Consider the following 16,533-nt stretch of genomic DNA (forward strand, 5'->3'; position numbering starts at 1 on the left):
GACCATTTGAAAGATAATCGATGTAATCCTCCTTGTCCCCATCTGCAAGCGAATTCCCATCAACCATATATCTCACCTGAAATTTCAAATATTAATACCTTTTTGCGACTCATAAACTATTCGTTCCAAATTTCCACAAGCAAAAATAATTGTTCACAGTGAAGCCATTGCAGTCTTCCTTGGCGATCTCGTCAATGTTTCCTCTGCGATTCAAAACGAATAACTGTTCGCGAAGGCTTGTCTTTGCGTGAACTATATCCAACCACAATCTACAAATTAGAATTAATTGTTATTTGAAAAGACAATCTTTCCTGAATTTACATTCATAAATTCATTTTTGGAATCAAATTATATTAGCTATATTTATTGTAAACTACTAATCCTTAAATTTGAAAATATTTTCAAACGAGAAATTAACAAACCTTTCAGTTGTAACTGTATAGAAGCGATAGAAGTCAATTGTAAAGAATACTGCAGTTGGTGTCTTAATGTAATCATTTTCTCCACAGCTAAAATATTCGGAAAGTTTAATGAATCCGTGCATAAGAATTGAATTAATTGATTTTAATTTAATATTTTACCACTACTGCGCCATTGGGTGTAAGTTAATAAAGGGAGATTTCTGATGTATGGCATTAGTGAGAACCTGATTTTAATGGCCAGAAACTGTATAATGGTTTCATTCGTATTCAGTTTATCGTTCAATTCAATATTGGTGTCTGGAGCCTATAACAAAAAGCGATTGAATGTTTCATGCAGTCCAATACAATTATCATACGATTTATTGTTTCCCTAGCATTAATGTCGTTCTGTATGTAAACAAAGTATCACTATCTTGCAGAAAATAAACTTTTAAAAAATTGATAGAAAATTTGATTTTCACTGGACTTTTGATTTGCAAAAATTCAATAAATCTACCGGGAAATTTTCAATGTCAACAACTTTCGGTTTGTTTCCGTTACGATCTTTTATAGGAGTGAATGGAATGTCGGCAAAGACAGTAAGAGGTGCACGAGATATGTTCGCTGCGCTGAAAGATATCAGAGTGGCAGTTCCAAAAGTTTTCGTAAAATTCTAATAAGATTTTAAGCAAAAAACACCAATACATTTTACCTCACTAATGGCAGGCTATAAATTTTCACGCTCGTATCAGTGTCACATTCCCGCTCATCATTGGAGGAAACTTTTCCAACAAATTTTTCTTCCTGAAGTACAGTTTGGTTAACATTGTTACATATACTAACAGTTGTCTGCACACTAGTAGATGGCACACTTTGTAATTACTGTAAACAATAAGTACATTACGTTATATTAAATATCTAGGCTATTTCAAGATCTACCAAATGGTTACCAGTAATAAGAACGACAACGACTTGTTTTCGTGCCTGCAATAAGAAAATTGGATAAGGGATTTTTCAGGTAATCATTCAGTGAGATGGATTTTTCAAATTATTCTATCTTTTTTGTTCCAAAAGGATAAAATCACTTCAACAAGTTACAGGCTCATTATAAATAATACAAAAGTGAATAAACATATTGCAAACCTATTTTCGCATACTCGTTCAGAATTTTGAGCAGCATTAGTTGAGTTAACTTGATGTCTGATAGTTTCCATATTCGGCTCATTGTTGATGCGTGATGAAGTATTTAGCAGTTGTCCAACCTGGGAAATTTCAGTTGAAGAAACTGTGCAGCGAATACTTTTTTAAATAAATGATTTACGCCACATTTCAAAAATTGTATATTCAAGTTATTACTTAATAATCAGAAGCTCACTGTGATAATGAAAGAAATGATTAACCGCACATCGTTATGCAAACTAATGATTAGGCCCGGACATTGCTTTTATGAATCTCGAAATCTTGATGAATTACCATGCTCACGATTCCAATAAAATTATTCAGGAAAAAAGCTAAACATAATCAGCATGAATTCTAACCTCTCCAAGTCCTGAACACATAAAGGTAATTTCAGTCCTTGGCAACTGGTTGCAAAAGGGCAAATCAGAACGAAACGCAAGCGAGTTTTTGAACGCCAGACGTTCATCTGGATTGATATTTGGTCCTAAGCAGACACTGTTGAAGTTTTTGAAAAAAGGAAGACAACTCACTGACGAGAAAGGAAAAATATCCCTGAGAATCATTATTTGGTGTGAAAGTGGGAAATGAGGGACTTCACTAACATGTTCATTTGTACAATAAATGTAATGAATTTATTGAAAAAATGAAAACACAGAATAATAAAATTGAACAAATAATACCTCCGACTAAAGGTACAGTAATCTCGCCATCCGGCACGATATCTACAGCAAACGGACACCAAGCACCCCAGCAGACCATCACCGACTGCGATGAATGTACTGTACCCTGGAAATGAGATTGACCTAGAGGTGATTAGTGAAGTGAAATGGGAAGTTATCGCTGTCATATGCCAGTTACCAAAGTTCATATTGTAACTTCAACGACAAGTACTAACATCACAAGAATAAACTCCAACGAGATAGTCCAATGAGAAGGTGATAGCAAAATGAGGATCTGCAATCATTCTATTTAAGATCACACTCCCATTCATGAACAAACTCCGAGACTGCGATCTGAAATCTTGACAATTTTCGTGTCCCACAGAAAGAAAATTATTGTATGTGGTAATTTAAAGCTATACAGAAATTTACGTTAAATTTGATTTTGTCGTCAGTTTATTCCGTCTCATTTTTGAGGTGCTGCAAATTTGATTTTCCGTCGAACTAAGATGCAAACACTGCGGCTTCTCGACATAGCACAGACCATTATGCACCCCAATCTAAACAGTTTTGAATTTTCAAAACTGAAAAATCTTGAAGCAATTCAAACGGTGCTCACCGAAAAGTAACTGAATTTTTAGAAGGAAAACCAGCATCACTAGCTTCGGACTAACATTAGGAAATCGCCGAAAGAAGAAAATACGAAATATACCGTGATTCTTCGTTCGAGAACCTCCATCATCTTAACATTGATGTCTGCCGGTGACCTGTTTGCTCGGTAAAGTCTGTCATTATTCATCAAATGAAGTAGGATTTGCTCAAATTTGTAGACATCCATGCCGAATGATAAATTTATCTCGCTTAGAAGGAACGTTCGACCTTTCAGGGCCTCTGGAAGAGCGGCTTGAGATTCGTCTGAAGATTTCCATAATTAAAGCTGCCTTTTTCCAACAAACTTGAATTCGAAAGAAACTACGAAGTATAGAGAAGCAAACTTCGCACTGAATCTAACCATCATAAGATGTTTGCAATCCAGGAATATCTTCCCATTGGTCAAACATGTACCATTCAGGAATGAAGTCCAATACATCATACATTTTTTGATATGTTTGTAAGCAAATTTCTAGACCGATATTTGCCCTTCGAGAAAGTTCTGCCATTTCCACCTCAGAAGCCATGAAAAATAACGCTTTTGGAGACCCCGGATACAGTGGCAGTCTGGAAAAACTTGTTCACAAAAATTGGCCAACCTTAGTATAGCGCTTAGCTTTAACAGTAAATGTGATGTAGTAAGGAAGAAGTTTTGACGAAATGATTCAAAAATGATGGCATGTAAATAAATGAAATATTCATAGCACCTGTGGAAGGCAGTCGAATTTTCCTCATTTCCCAACGATAACAAAGTCCATGCCGCTGTGTATAGACGACTCCAGTTTTCTCCTTTCTGCTCTCCCTCGACCAATTCCATGACAATGTCAATATTATCGGTAAATGGGCACCAGAAGAAGATTACCTACAGCTTTTCAGCTTTTCATACATTTCATTAAGATTGGCAGGAAATTCAACATCAACTGCACTTCAATTCCTCAATTCTTAAATTTTATATTTAAACCGAAAATTTGCAGGTGCAGTTGGCCGATCTGATTACAGTAAATTAAAAAGGAACTTTGACGCGCACACATACACACATATCGTTAAGCGGAAAAATGAACTACCTCAGTAAAAAGTATGGAATCAGAACCAGAACGGCACCATCTCCCGCAAAACGGTTTCCCGAAATAATACTTCCGCTGTTTATCGTAGAAATAGGCATGGATGCGATATGACATGTCCATTTTTAACTGCAAAACAACGAAAAAGTTGTGTAGATAAGTAGAAATTTATGGTGACATTTTTTCCGGTGTATTTTATTACTTCTCCCGGTATTTCAAGTATGATCCCCAAGTATTTGTGAGAGGAATAGTTACACCAGGAAGTTGTGCATTTCGTAAGGACAACGCATAGCATTCCGGTTTATCGTATCTGTCGATCGGTGAAAGTCGTGGTGGCACACGCCGACACATTTGTACTTTTTGATACCATTCGTTAGTATTACTTATTTGAGATTTATCTTCAAACATTGCTAAAAAATTTTCAACATTTTAATATTAACTTTGAGGTAAAACTTTAATTACACACAAACGATAGGTAAAGTCACAATTTAAAAAAAGAAAAACAAAAGTTAAGCTTTAACTTCCATTTAAACCGAGGGAGAACGGGGGAATGGTCCGGAACCGTTAAATATAGGTACAAGAACGGAGTAATTAGTTGTTGATAATCTAACTGCTAAGATGATCCTTTAATATTTAACATAAGATGATTTGTATCCATAGTAACTAGAACATTATCAATTCCCAACTTTTAAAAATCGCGCCTTTCTTCCCTTCCTATGACATCAAGTTCGATACGCAGAAAGCTTGTCGGTCGCAGCGCACTCATCGATCGATTGACTGTTGGTTTCTCGTGCGGTCCGTTTTGCGTTATTTGGTTGGGGTTTGTCTGCGTAATCCTTGGGATTTGAGAGTCACCCGTGGTGTTCGGGATTTGAGCTTATCAATTGATTAGCGCATTAGTGATTCCTGAACATTTGAATACTAGTTCATCCCGGTAGAGAGAGTGATCCTTCAGAAGTTATCATCAATCTGTCTTTGTCTTTTTTGTTGAAGTCTCGCTTGAATTGTTTGCGTCATCATATCTGAATGTTTATCTGGGAGGCTGAGGAAGGGCAATGATTCGGGAAAGATGTTTACCTGCTGGGATGGCTCATACTACCGTCGTGATGATCTGGCAAACATTTTTAAGAGATTTTACTTCGTGGATTCGTAAAATCGCCGTTGTTTGCAACGGTGGATTTGCTTACTTCTTTGCTGTGTGTTGTCTCTTTTCATCTCTTTTATCCTTTATCCCAGAAGTTTAACGTCTACTGTTCTTCATGTTAGGCATATTTTTTTCTGCGCACAGAACTTATCAGATGCTACGAGCAGCTTAGTCACTTAGTGTCAGTTTCTTTACTGTTATAGATATGATGAAAAACAGCATGGTAACGCTAGTTCCAAAATCATCTTCAAGGAATTCTGGTGAACATTTGCAGCGAAAAACCAACTTAAACTCGTCTATCACGGACGCAAAAGATGTTAAGGAAGAACAATTAATAGTGGATGATATCGGATCAAAGATAAAGCTGAGCAGTTTTGGACAAAAAGGTAAATTTGCCGACATATCCAACCCTTGCTTTTTTTGAGTTTTTTGATTAGCAAATATCTGAAGGATTTCTTTTTTCATTCCAGACTATTCTCATCAATCAATATATCAGCAGATAAATGGCTTCTCACACTGGATGAGCATTCAGTAGCTAAGTTGGGGAATCCTCCTTCTTTGGCTGATGGATTAGATCGAAAAACCGAACTGGTATGTAATTTATTGCTAATATTCTATTATATGGATTTGTAGTCAAGTTGTTCAGTTTATTATGAAATAGTGAAACTAGTGTTTTCTTTTCTAGGATTTGCGATATCTTGGTTGTGAAATAATTCAGTCAGGTGCGATACTGCTCCGTATACCTCAGGTTGCAGCAGCAACAGCACAGATTCTTTACCAACGATTTTATTATCAGAGATCGTTTGTTCGACATCATTTTGAAGTATGTTTTAAATTTCCTCCTGAGATGTTTTCTTTTTAAAATCATTCAATTATATAACACTGACTCAAACTTTTACACAAATTCCATGTGGAGAGATGGTTTTGTTGTCGATTTGAACATTGGCATCGCTTACTACGGGTTATTATCAAGAACAAATTCTTGTTTCTCATCGTTAAGTGAAATTTTGATTATCAGGCGATATGTGCATCTTCAAATTTTCTCCATGTGCAAAATCATGCTTCTCTTTGTTGCAATTTTTACCTTTATGTGTTAACTTCATCTAGTTTGTAGCATTACACTGGTTCAGTTTTGGCTGCCGAAGCTATTTAACTTTAAGCCACTGTATTGCTACCAATTAGTATAGACGTCTATCATCGAAACGTTGAATTTTTAACGGAATTATGTGTGAGGTGTGAAGAGAGTAATAAAGGGGGTGAGCTGCATGTATTCGTAGGACGACATTTTCATTTGTTTCATGTAAGGACAGAACAGCATTCTATTCAGATTGGATGTGCGTTAGAATTGTCAGGTTTTTTTCACTAATTTTTTACGGTCTGCGCTATTTCATTCGTAGTAATGATAAAAAGTTTAGTATACGGTAATGGCATGCCTTTTATTAGCGAGCAAAATTGAGGAGGCGCCACGTCGACCGCGTGATGTCATCAATGTGTTCCATCGTTTGGAACATTTACATGGCAAACGAAATGAATCCAAAAAGTAAGTTTAATTATAATCTGTTACTTATAAAATGTGCATGGTTATACAGGATTTACGCGTTTAAGAGAGGGAGCGATAGGATATGCAATGGACATTGTTGACACAAAGGATGGTACTTCTGAGGTTATTTAAAGTTCCCTCAGCATTATTTTTGAAATATGTCGGCTTTTTAATTAGTCGGCAACAAGTTCGTATTTTTGCTGTTCTGTAGGCATCGTCACGTTTGCACATTCAAATCGCTGTTTCATGTGACCTTCGTTTGTTTTCTCACTGTTTTGTAAAAAGAAATGGAATAAGTACAAACTAATTATTATCGATTTGGATGTTCTTTTGCATGCTTATGCAAAATTTCGTTTTTGACACTTATTTCAGGCGGCGGTTTTTTCGTCGTTCTGAAACTCATATATTTAGATACTTCTGACGTTGAGACCTTTTTGACTGGTAGCACAGATCAGTTGTGCATCTAAGAGATCATTTGTCACTTTTTTAGACTCATTCTGATAAAGACGTATAATCTTATGACTCTGTTAGACGAAAAAAAATCTAGTATTTATCGCAAAACAATTGAAGTCATTGACATCCACTGTCATTTAACAGGAGAGTAGCGTATTCTTTTTCCTTATGGTTGTGCTGGGGATTATTTCCTGGTTTTGGTTTGCTGCGTGCACTTTTTTGGTGCAATAGAATTGGGAATAGTAGGTTTCAGAGATTCTAATAGTGATCTTAATCGCATGTTAAACAAATACCGTATATTACTTTCATGCCATCCATTTACCTTAAGGGAAGAAGAGGAAAGGGATTTTTCGACTGGTCTTACCTAGTTTTTTTCTTTTTTGCATTTTTAATGGAAAAGACAGAACTAACGGTGGGTTACTGTAAAATTATGAAATACATTTGATCATATTTTTAATCACTCCAGGTGACACAGAGCTGGCAGAGCGGATACACGTATGGCAGTTAAAAATGCGTGTGCCCCCACTCTTTTGTACGGTCACCACATCCATCCATTCTACAGAGATGAATGAAGCACATTTGGAGCTCTCTTCAAGTTGGATTTCGTCTTTTACTGATTCTCTGTGTGTGTTATCAAAACCTACTTATCAATATGGAGTCGGCATATATGCACACTCTATCGATACTGTCGTTATACGCATGCAGTGCAGCTCTCTGCACGTTGCTGTTCTGATGCACGTTGATGGCACACGGAGTGGACGATGGTACAAGCAACTGCTGCCTTCCTAATCAAATTATTTTCAGTAAACCATGGTAACGGCTACTGCTTATTTTTATTTGCAGTCGCGAAATATTCGAATTTTTTCCTTGTTGTCAAAAAATTTTGAACATGATCTAGCTATAAATTAACTTGGTGCTATAAACACTGGCAGTATAGAGTTTTATAAATGGGAAACTGTTTGCTTCCTTTGCTTTGGTCCACTTTTTCGCTTGATTACAGGGTAGCAGCATGAATTCTTCCGGGCATTCCCCGGAAAATATGAGATATGTCTTTTCCCCAGGAATTTCTTTTTTTGTTCTGTTATTTTTAATGCGTCTCTCTGGAATATTTCGCGAATGTTTATATAATTCCTCTGTAGACTATTGTTTATCCATTTTCAACAAAAAATTCTGGTAGGATTATCCGTTTATCGAAAATCATAGCAATCTGTTCATTCCTTCCTTCGAAAAGAAAGGTTTGCTTTTCTGTATTCTGTTATTGGATGTCAAGAGTTGGCGGAAAAGTATTGATAATAATTTGGTTGCTATGATATCTCCCTTACTTGGTTCAGTTACAATTACGTTGCTTTCAATCAAACATTAAAGTCAAATTGGGAAAGATTCCGGTTTCCTGTAGATTCTGGTGATGTTCATTTGGTGATGAAAAAATTCTTTTGCATATTGGTTTATTTGTCGCAGCAGTGTTGGGCTGAAGCGATTGAACTTTTCTCACATACGTACAGGTAAGTTAATTTAACACCAATTGCTCGATTGCATTTGGAAAGGAGATGCATGAGAATTCATTAAATGTCAGATGAAAGCAGGCTAAAAGCAGTTCTCTTTTATTTGGAATAATAATAATAAAGCATCGTTATTGGTCTAAGTCAAGTGTATTCAGGTATGTATCAGCTCCAGAGGTTGTGAGAGAGAAAAGGTAAGTAAATCTATTATTGTAGGATCGGCAAAAAGTGGTATTTTCATGATTTGATGATTCATCTTTTAGTCGGACTTCCGCACTACTGACAAGATTTCCGAGTTTGGGAAAAAAGTCGTCCAAGCAGCATACATGTTGCTTGTGAATGTATTTCTTTTTTTTTTTTTTAAATTTAACTGAAATGCTCCATGTTTTAGTGCATTAAGGATGAATGGTTTGGCCGTTCATTTTGTGTGGACTTTATTGTGCCGTATTTGTGACTGCTGATTATTTAGTGAACAATGAAGGTAAGGATGAAAGTACCATTCACCATCTATTTTAGTTCACTGACTTGTAGGATCCTTCGTTGTGCTGTTTTTATAAAAAATTTTGACTTATTAGGTCTTAATGGTTGAGGTATGACTGGATTATGTTGGATGTTATTTTGAAACTATAGCATACTTGTGCTAGAAATTTTCTCTAATTTTATTGAAGAAAATCTCTATGTTATGTTAAAGAGTATGATTGTTAACAGTTGTTACGAGTTTGCTCTTCAACTGAAAAAAAAACGAGACGTAATACTTGTTGGTTAAACTGTTTGGTAGCCAGTTTTAGCACTTGTAATTGTAGGTAAATACTACGTATTTGGAAGCTTTCTCAGTATTTTAGACCATAAAATTTTTATTTTTTAGTAGAGTAAGAAGGATATATTTGCGAATATTATCCCACAAATGTTCTTTCATCCTTCCTGTCATTTGTTTCTGAGCATCAATATGAACTGTCTTTGAAGTAAACATGATTTCTACATCCTAAATAATCCCAATCTAACACTTGTATTTTCTCTGTATATAACGAAATTGTCCTCCTTACATAGCGATTTGTCTACTTTTTTCATTTGCAGTGCTCTTGTTCTTTTGTTTCCCGCCATCCGACGTTTGTGCTTTGTAAGTCGCACTCAGGCTACACTTGTTTACTTTTTCAAAGTCACCCTGCTTGGATTTTTTCAAAAGATGTGTCGATTACTGTCATTCGTGTTTTCTTTCCATGGCCTGATAAATGGCTGGATATGCATGGGCTCTGTATGGTGTTTAACATTATCACTAATGATGAGTTGCGAATGGTGAGTTGATGTAAAACTTTTATAACTCTCTTTACATCTTGTGACGACGATGTGAAGATAGCTTTATTCACTTCCTAGGCATGTATATGTGTTTAAGTTGTTTTTGTTTGTTCAAACCATTTCTAGTTTGATTACATCGTGTTTGGGTATTTTCCAAGTTCTGCCAACTCTTGACAAAGTACAGAAAGCAGATGAGGTGCCTATTGTGGTTACGTTCTGTTAATATGGACTAATCTAACATAATTATATAGGAAGCAGTGGTTTACTGAAAATTATTTGAGAGGAAGGAAAAGGTCAGTTGCTTGTTTATGTTGTTCAGTTTTCAGAGTTGCACCGAGAGGATGTGTGGTGTCTTTAAATTATTCACTTATTTGGGGTGGTGTAGGCATTACTGACGATGCTTACAGACGCTCAAATCGGACTTACGTTCGTAAGAACATGCAACAGTGAGGTTGTTCAAAATATAATTGCCGTTCATAGGAATTCATTAGGCATTGGAGCCAGTATTTGGATAACTGCTTATTTATAGATATGTTCCAATGCTTTTGGATCGAAGCTATGTAGATTTGAAGAATCAGGTGATAAAAGCGGAAAGGAAGCTGTTAAATGCGCTCGGTTTTGTAGTACACGTCAATCATCCTCACAAACTTATATACGCATATCTTCATGCACTGGGCGCTACTGGCAATCATGAACTCATGCAAAAAGCGTGGTAAATACTATGTCACAATTGTTTGTGTAACATTTAAAAAACAGACAACGTGCTTTTATGAACTACTGCGTAAAATGGTCAATCCTGTGTTTGTTTTTAAGAGATGTTATAGATTTACGATGCACAAAAAACCGGTCTTGATGTGTTGTGCGTGAGCAGTTCCTATACAGTTAAAAACGGCAATTTCTAAAAATTCCACTCATTCCCATCTTCCCTACAGGAACTTTCCGAACAAATTTCGCTGCTACACACTTTCAAACTTCCGGAATACTTACTGATTCATTTTTTGGTCCTGCGTCAACTGTTAATTTCAGGAGTTATATGAATGATGGGTTACGTACAGATATATTTCTTAGGTATCGGCCGGAAACAATTGCATGCGCCTGCATTCATCTTGCAGCAAGAACTATAGCAGTAAGTTGTCAAGTCTGCATCTTTTCAGTTTGATATTTTTCCGAAATTCTTGCTTAAAATTGTGACATTTTTAGGAACCCCTACCGCTTCCGCGCGAACCCTTTCCTTGGTTTGAAGCATTTGATGCAAGTGACAGGGATGTACATACGATCTCAGTTTTACTTCTGCAGGTTTATGCTCGAATACGGGTGAGTAATGGCTGTATTTATACATATCTTCAAATTTTTAAAAAAATCTGTTCCATATCATTGCAAATGATCTTCCGTCATTTCTTGGTGGAATTAGAGTTTATTGAAGTTTTACAATTTCAGGCGCCAAACTGGACACGGTTGAATGATACACTGAACAAACTACGAATTGGTCTCAGCAATACATTTGCAAAAGCTCAGCAAGCGGAAAGCATAGCAAGTAAAGAAGTCGAACGAGCAAAAGCTATTTTGGAGAAAAGACGTCGCGAAATCGCTAGTAAAGCTGCTGAAATGGAGCGGCAGAATGGTGCTAGAAGTAAGACTAGGGAAGGTTGGTGCAATATTATTAAGTTGTTTTTAGTGCGGTTGACGTGTTTTGAATATATTATACCGCAAATGTTCGAGTATTTTGAGGACTGCCTTATGCGCTACTCTTTGATCTTTAGTTATGTTTAGTTCAATTCCAGTTTTTTCACATTCTTGGTTTATGGCAGTATTTTAGGAAGTGGGAAGGAAAAAGAAGTTCAGCGTGATAGGGAAAAGGAAAATGACCATCACAATGCTAAGCAAACATCGTCTTCTGCCTCACGGTCACACTCAAAATCACCGATTGAGCCCAAAAAGTGAGTCATTTTTACTGAGGAAATTATTCCTAGGAAATTTGAGTTGTGAATGGAATTCTGGGCACTATTTATCAATTTTATATTCATATAAAATTTGAATCAAATTTCCAGATTCCGCTCTTCAATCATCTGTTATCACCATCGGGCGGAATCGACGGAACGTGATCGACCATCAAAGCATAACCATCATCATTCAAGGCATCAGAGAGATGAAAGACGACGAGCAAGGGAAGAACGGCGGGCGGAAAAAGATCGGCGTCATCGAACCAGAAGTCGAGATGGTCGGCGCAAGGTTGTTGAGAAGGTTGGTTGAGGTTATTTGTAATGTGGGTTATAGAAGATAGTTTTTCTTTTTGAAAATGCTAAATAAGTGCTTCGTCAAGTGCTTCAAATACTTTTTAAAAGCTTTTGATGCGAATTTTGACTTTGATATGCTCGAGTTAATTATTTCTTTTTTATGAGAATAATTTGGATTGTGACAGAAAGGACGTCTGGACTCCACGGTGGTAATCTGAGTAGGAAAAGGAAGAAGAAAACGACCAAAGTGCTAATTAGAATCATTCTTATAACATTTCTTTAAAGTGCAGTGAATTATTATGGCAGTGACTGAAAACTTAAGTTAGATTAAAACGTTATATTAGTCACTAACCAGTCTAAATGATACTAATTCTGGAAAGACACGACACAACTGTAAGTGTTCTTCATTTCAAATTTTTTCTATCTTGTGGATAAAATCCTTTGTTTTATTTTTCAGGACAGAGTGAACAATCAGCGTGAGCGTGAAAAAGATGTTTATTTGGCTTTGGGTAAGAGAAGGCGAAGTAGTGAAAGTCCTTCGCCTGTTAAAGTCCGGCGTTAGAGACGAATAAATGTATATAATTACGGGGATTATTCTGCGATATCGACTGAATAAGAAACCTCATTGTCTTCGTTTTCAGTTTTAGAAATTGAAGCAAAAACAGGAACAAATATATTTGTAGGAGTTCTAAAGATGTTTCAGTTCAAATAAGTCATTCTAGTCAAGTTTTATTCCAAGGAAAGACTAATTTCAATTTGCCAATATTTATTCTCGTAGGTTTCTTCGTTACGTTCATTTTTTTTTATTGTGAACAGTAGTTTCTTATCAGTGGGTTTAGCTTTTACATGGTTCCTTACTGACTTATGCTCTTTTGAACCTTTTCTGTTTTTAGTGTCGAGCTTGAGAGAGAGTGTTGGTTTTTTTTTTCTTAAGGACGAAATGATTTTTTCAAACATCTTCAACTTGAGGAGAAAAACCAAAACTAAGTTTCTCGAGAATCTTGAAATTCAAAGAGAGGTTTCTGGAAAAAATTCTGAAATTCTTTTCCCAGGTGTAGTCATATTTGTTGTTTGTTTTGCTTGAATGGAACTGAAAATATATATGTCTTTCGGGTAATTAACTGTAATGTTTTCTTGTCCCTCTGTACATAATATGTTGATTCTCATGTGACTTTTTATCATTTGTTTTCATTATTGTTGTATTCGTAAATTTTTTATGTCCATAAATTTAATTTTACTTGAACATCATTGCTTTGAAATGCATTTTTATGAATTAATGGGTCAAATATAGCTTGTTGGTGGATGATGATTGACTAAGAAATGTGAAAATTATCGGATAAAGTGTCTGAAATGCATTTACAAAGTGGAACCAAAGGCCCAAAATCGGTGGGTTAGTGATGAGACATTTTAAAAATTCGTAACTGATTTCGTTTTCAGATGTTATTTAGTGCGCAGAAGTACCAGAGTTAGGCGGGTGGATGGTTCACTAACTTCGGAGTTTTCATGGTTGTTTAATTGATATTGGAGGAATGGGCATGAGACGAGGTAGTCGCGGTTGCTGAATCTGCATGGATGGAATTTGATAAACGATGTCTCGAGTAATTCAGATCTCTAGAAATTTGATTGTTGTAGATTACAAGAATTTGCCCGGATGAATGGTGAGTGTGCGTTGCTCTACGAGCCATTACAGTTATAATTTGAAACAAGATTTTGTTGTGAACAAAGTGGTCGAGTTGGAAGATTTGTGTGACGGTGGTAATAAAGTGTTGTCATACGACCAATACGACATAAATAGCTTTTTGTTGCTTTAATTTGACTTGATAATTTGCATAACCTTGAGTGAGATCTGCTTGTGAATAGACCAGCGAAAGCCTGGACGGTATTACGACGGAATTTTTGAAGTTCAAAGCATGGTTCGGAAATCATTTTGATATTGTTTGTTACTCGTTAGAGTACAATACTTATTCTTCCCTTCATCGTTTTCGATGATTCCCTCAACAACGAGGTAACGAAGTGCGTTCCTATTCGATCCAATTAGAATAATTTGAATTTTCTGATACCCGTATTACAAAGTCGATACCCAATTCGCTGAGCTTATCAATTTCGTCATCAGTAGATTCACTCAGATTCCGATTTGATTTTTCTGCTCTCAACATTTGGTCGTCATTGTTTTAATTATTTTGTCCTATTTCGGCAGCGGTCTTTAATACAGCAGAATTAAAATAACAATTTCCCTAATACCGCATTATCGATGAATTAATAATGTAAGCAGTAAGGAAAAATAATAATTTAATTTTTAATATGCATAATTTGATCAAGGCGTTCAATTTTTGTGGTTAAGCCATCATGAACACAAAATATTTTTCCCGGACAATACCATTGATATTGTCATGAAGTTGTAAAGCATTAAATGGAAAGAGTAACGGAGATCAGCCTAAAATCAATTTTAAGTGAAAAGGTAAAAAGAAATGTCTGAAGATTCAAAGAAGTCATCGTATATAAACTTCCACTCTTCCGGTATTGGATAACATTGGTTTATTCACTGAAGAAGTCTCCGGATTTTAGCAAACATGCACAGTTTGCAAAATCATACCATTGATCATATCTATTTTCATTTTAGATTTTCCTAAGCCGATCAATTGGGCGACAAGAGTGATAGAACACCGGATAGCTAGTGGTCTCTGATGGAATCATGTAATAAAAGTATTTGGTGCAAATAATGAATTTTAAAAAGCAGCAAAAAGATAATGACTTCCAGCAAATAGACTTAAGGGTCGCTATAATTGCTAAGAAACAAGTACCGGTGTTTTTTGAGTAATACAATTGGTCGATATATGATTTTTCGAAATGAAAAGGAAAAACTGACAAATTTGATGAAATTATAGTGAAAATGTCCTGCTAAGTAAAGCTTCAAAACATCCAAAATAATGCCCAGCGACATCAGGTCATGATATCAGATAACAATGATAAGAATAGTAAGATACCGGATAGCTGATGGTCTCTCAGAATTGTTATCAGACAGCAGATCATGATGATGCCCATTATATCGTCACAAACCTTAACTGGAATTTTAAGCTTCAGTAGTGCTATTTCACTGTTCAATCCTCCCTAAAACTAAAGTTTGCAATTGGGAGTTATGCTCTATGTTCATTCCGTATACCTTATGCAAGAAATTCAAAAGGACTCATCGATTCACATCTGAATTGAGCAATTATTTGAGAAGTTTTGTGTGCTGAAATTTATATTCAAAATTTGTTTATTGTTTAAATGATTTATCCAGCATCAACAAATTCGAAATATCAATATCAATTTGAATGATTGCAGAATTCGCTTCAAGCATACTGCCGTCAGCGGTTAGGGAACACTTCAGATTTCTTCATCTCCATCTGTAATGATTTTCTAGCAAAGCGACTCGTTTTTAAATACATTATAACATGTACGCTATTTTCTAAATTCTTAAATTCCTAGCTTTTCCTGGTGAAAAAGGCTGATATGCAAGCTCAAAATGATCATTCTGATTACTGTAAACAGGCGGCAATTCTTTAGAATAGCAATATTCTACACATTCTTTTAAAAAGCTAACTGTGCTATTCACTCATGATGTATATCCATTATAGACTAACGCAAAAACTTATAAGTTATGAAAATATTCTAGCACATTTCTCGACTATGATTTCTATACCGTAAAGAACGTAGCTAATTCAACTAAAAAGACTGCTTTGGAACTTTTGGCCACAGATATTGCAAAGAAAAACATCATTTTTGACATTCTTATCTATTTGCAACAAAGTATATCAAGTTCCACTCAGAAACAGTTTCAATTGCGATAATTTTCTAATCAGTGATAGATGGTTACTTCATTTAACGGATTTCATCTTAGCTTCAAGACTTTGATTACTTCATTTAACGGATTTCATCGTAGCTTCAAGACTTTGATATTTCAAATTGGAATGACAGCATTTGCATTGTCTATTGATTTTTAGATTTGCTTATTTGACTTTTTAACTCAAGATCTGAAGAGAAGGTGTATATTCTTCCGGGACTACGAGGAAGATAATAAAAGTATAAGAACAAGGAAAGTATGTATAAGAACAAGTATAAGAAGAAAAGTATAAAAGAAAACAAGTATAAAAGAAATGCATAACAAGAAAACTCCGTATGATATGAGACATACTTTTGAGGAAATTTAGTATTCAGGAGATTTTTGTAATTTCGATGCTTCTGTAACTCTGATCACCTCATTTGACAAATATATTTGGCCAATTAGATGGTGATAATATTTGTGGTGCACACATCCTTTAGTCAAATAATAATTGGAAAAAAGAATTAAGATAAGCTGCCTGCTACATATATATATATATATATATATATATATATATATATATATATATATATATATATATATATATATATATATAT

General features: G+C 35.4%; 3 protein-coding genes across 3 annotated transcripts in view; 2 read left to right on the top strand and 1 right to left on the bottom strand.

The window, feature by feature from the left end:
• The window catches only part of LOAG_16755 (hypothetical protein), a gene marked incomplete at its 3' end in the record, with an annotated part of 11,018 nt that extends 6,651 nt beyond the window's left edge, over positions 1–4,367 (bottom strand). The window contains exons 1-16 of the mRNA XM_020449409.1: positions 4,207–4,367; positions 3,955–4,080; positions 3,598–3,752; positions 3,252–3,457; positions 2,952–3,154; positions 2,672–2,799; positions 2,476–2,593; positions 2,261–2,366; positions 1,940–2,064; positions 1,545–1,663; positions 1,352–1,385; positions 1,114–1,205; positions 919–1,030; positions 647–726; positions 423–509; positions 158–269 (exon numbers count right to left, since the gene is read on the bottom strand). Of these exons, the coding sequence (XP_020307067.1) occupies positions 158–269; positions 423–509; positions 647–726; positions 919–1,030; positions 1,114–1,205; positions 1,352–1,385; positions 1,545–1,663; positions 1,940–2,064; positions 2,261–2,366; positions 2,476–2,593; positions 2,672–2,799; positions 2,952–3,154; positions 3,252–3,457; positions 3,598–3,752; positions 3,955–4,080; positions 4,207–4,359 (1,956 nt within the window). The 5' untranslated portion in view covers positions 4,360–4,367. The remainder of the gene's footprint in view (positions 1–157; positions 270–422; positions 510–646; positions 727–918; positions 1,031–1,113; positions 1,206–1,351; positions 1,386–1,544; positions 1,664–1,939; positions 2,065–2,260; positions 2,367–2,475; positions 2,594–2,671; positions 2,800–2,951; positions 3,155–3,251; positions 3,458–3,597; positions 3,753–3,954; positions 4,081–4,206) is intronic.
• Positions 4,368–5,300: 933 nt separating this feature from the next.
• LOAG_06814 (CYL-1 protein) lies at positions 5,301–6,744 on the top strand (the record flags this gene model as incomplete). Its single annotated transcript, XM_020447253.1, has 4 exons — positions 5,301–5,481; positions 5,592–5,686; positions 5,781–5,918; positions 6,511–6,744. The coding sequence occupies 4 exons, from the start codon at positions 5,301–5,303 to the stop codon at positions 6,637–6,639; spliced, it is 543 nt and encodes a 180-aa protein (XP_020302496.1). The 3' UTR covers positions 6,640–6,744.
• Positions 6,745–8,020: 1,276 nt separating this feature from the next.
• LOAG_06815 (hypothetical protein) lies at positions 8,021–12,875 on the top strand. Its single transcript, XM_020447254.1, has 9 exons — positions 8,021–8,781; positions 8,979–9,068; positions 9,662–10,592; positions 10,907–11,006; positions 11,081–11,194; positions 11,318–11,525; positions 11,697–11,817; positions 11,929–12,121; positions 12,572–12,875. Exons 3-9 carry the CDS (start codon positions 10,420–10,422, stop codon positions 12,674–12,676), a joined length of 1,014 nt encoding a protein of 337 aa, XP_020302497.1. The 5' UTR covers positions 8,021–8,781; positions 8,979–9,068; positions 9,662–10,419; the 3' UTR covers positions 12,677–12,875.
• Positions 12,876–16,533: the final 3,658 nt, after the last annotated feature.

This window comes from Loa loa (assembly GCF_000183805.2).
Source record: "Loa loa unplaced genomic scaffold supercont3.17, whole genome shotgun sequence".
Taxonomy (NCBI): domain Eukaryota; kingdom Metazoa; phylum Nematoda; class Chromadorea; order Rhabditida; family Onchocercidae; genus Loa; species Loa loa.

Coding starts and splice junctions, on each gene's coding strand:
- LOAG_06815 (XM_020447254.1), top strand. CDS start 10,420: ATGCTTTTGGATCGAAGCTATGTAGATTTGAAGAATCAGGTGATAAAA. Junction 10,593..10,906: donor GAACTCATGCAAAAAGCGTG/GTAAATACTATG, acceptor TGTTAATTTCAG/GAGTTATATGAATGATGGGT. Junction 11,007..11,080: donor TTGCAGCAAGAACTATAGCA/GTAAGTTGTCAA, acceptor TGACATTTTTAG/GAACCCCTACCGCTTCCGCG.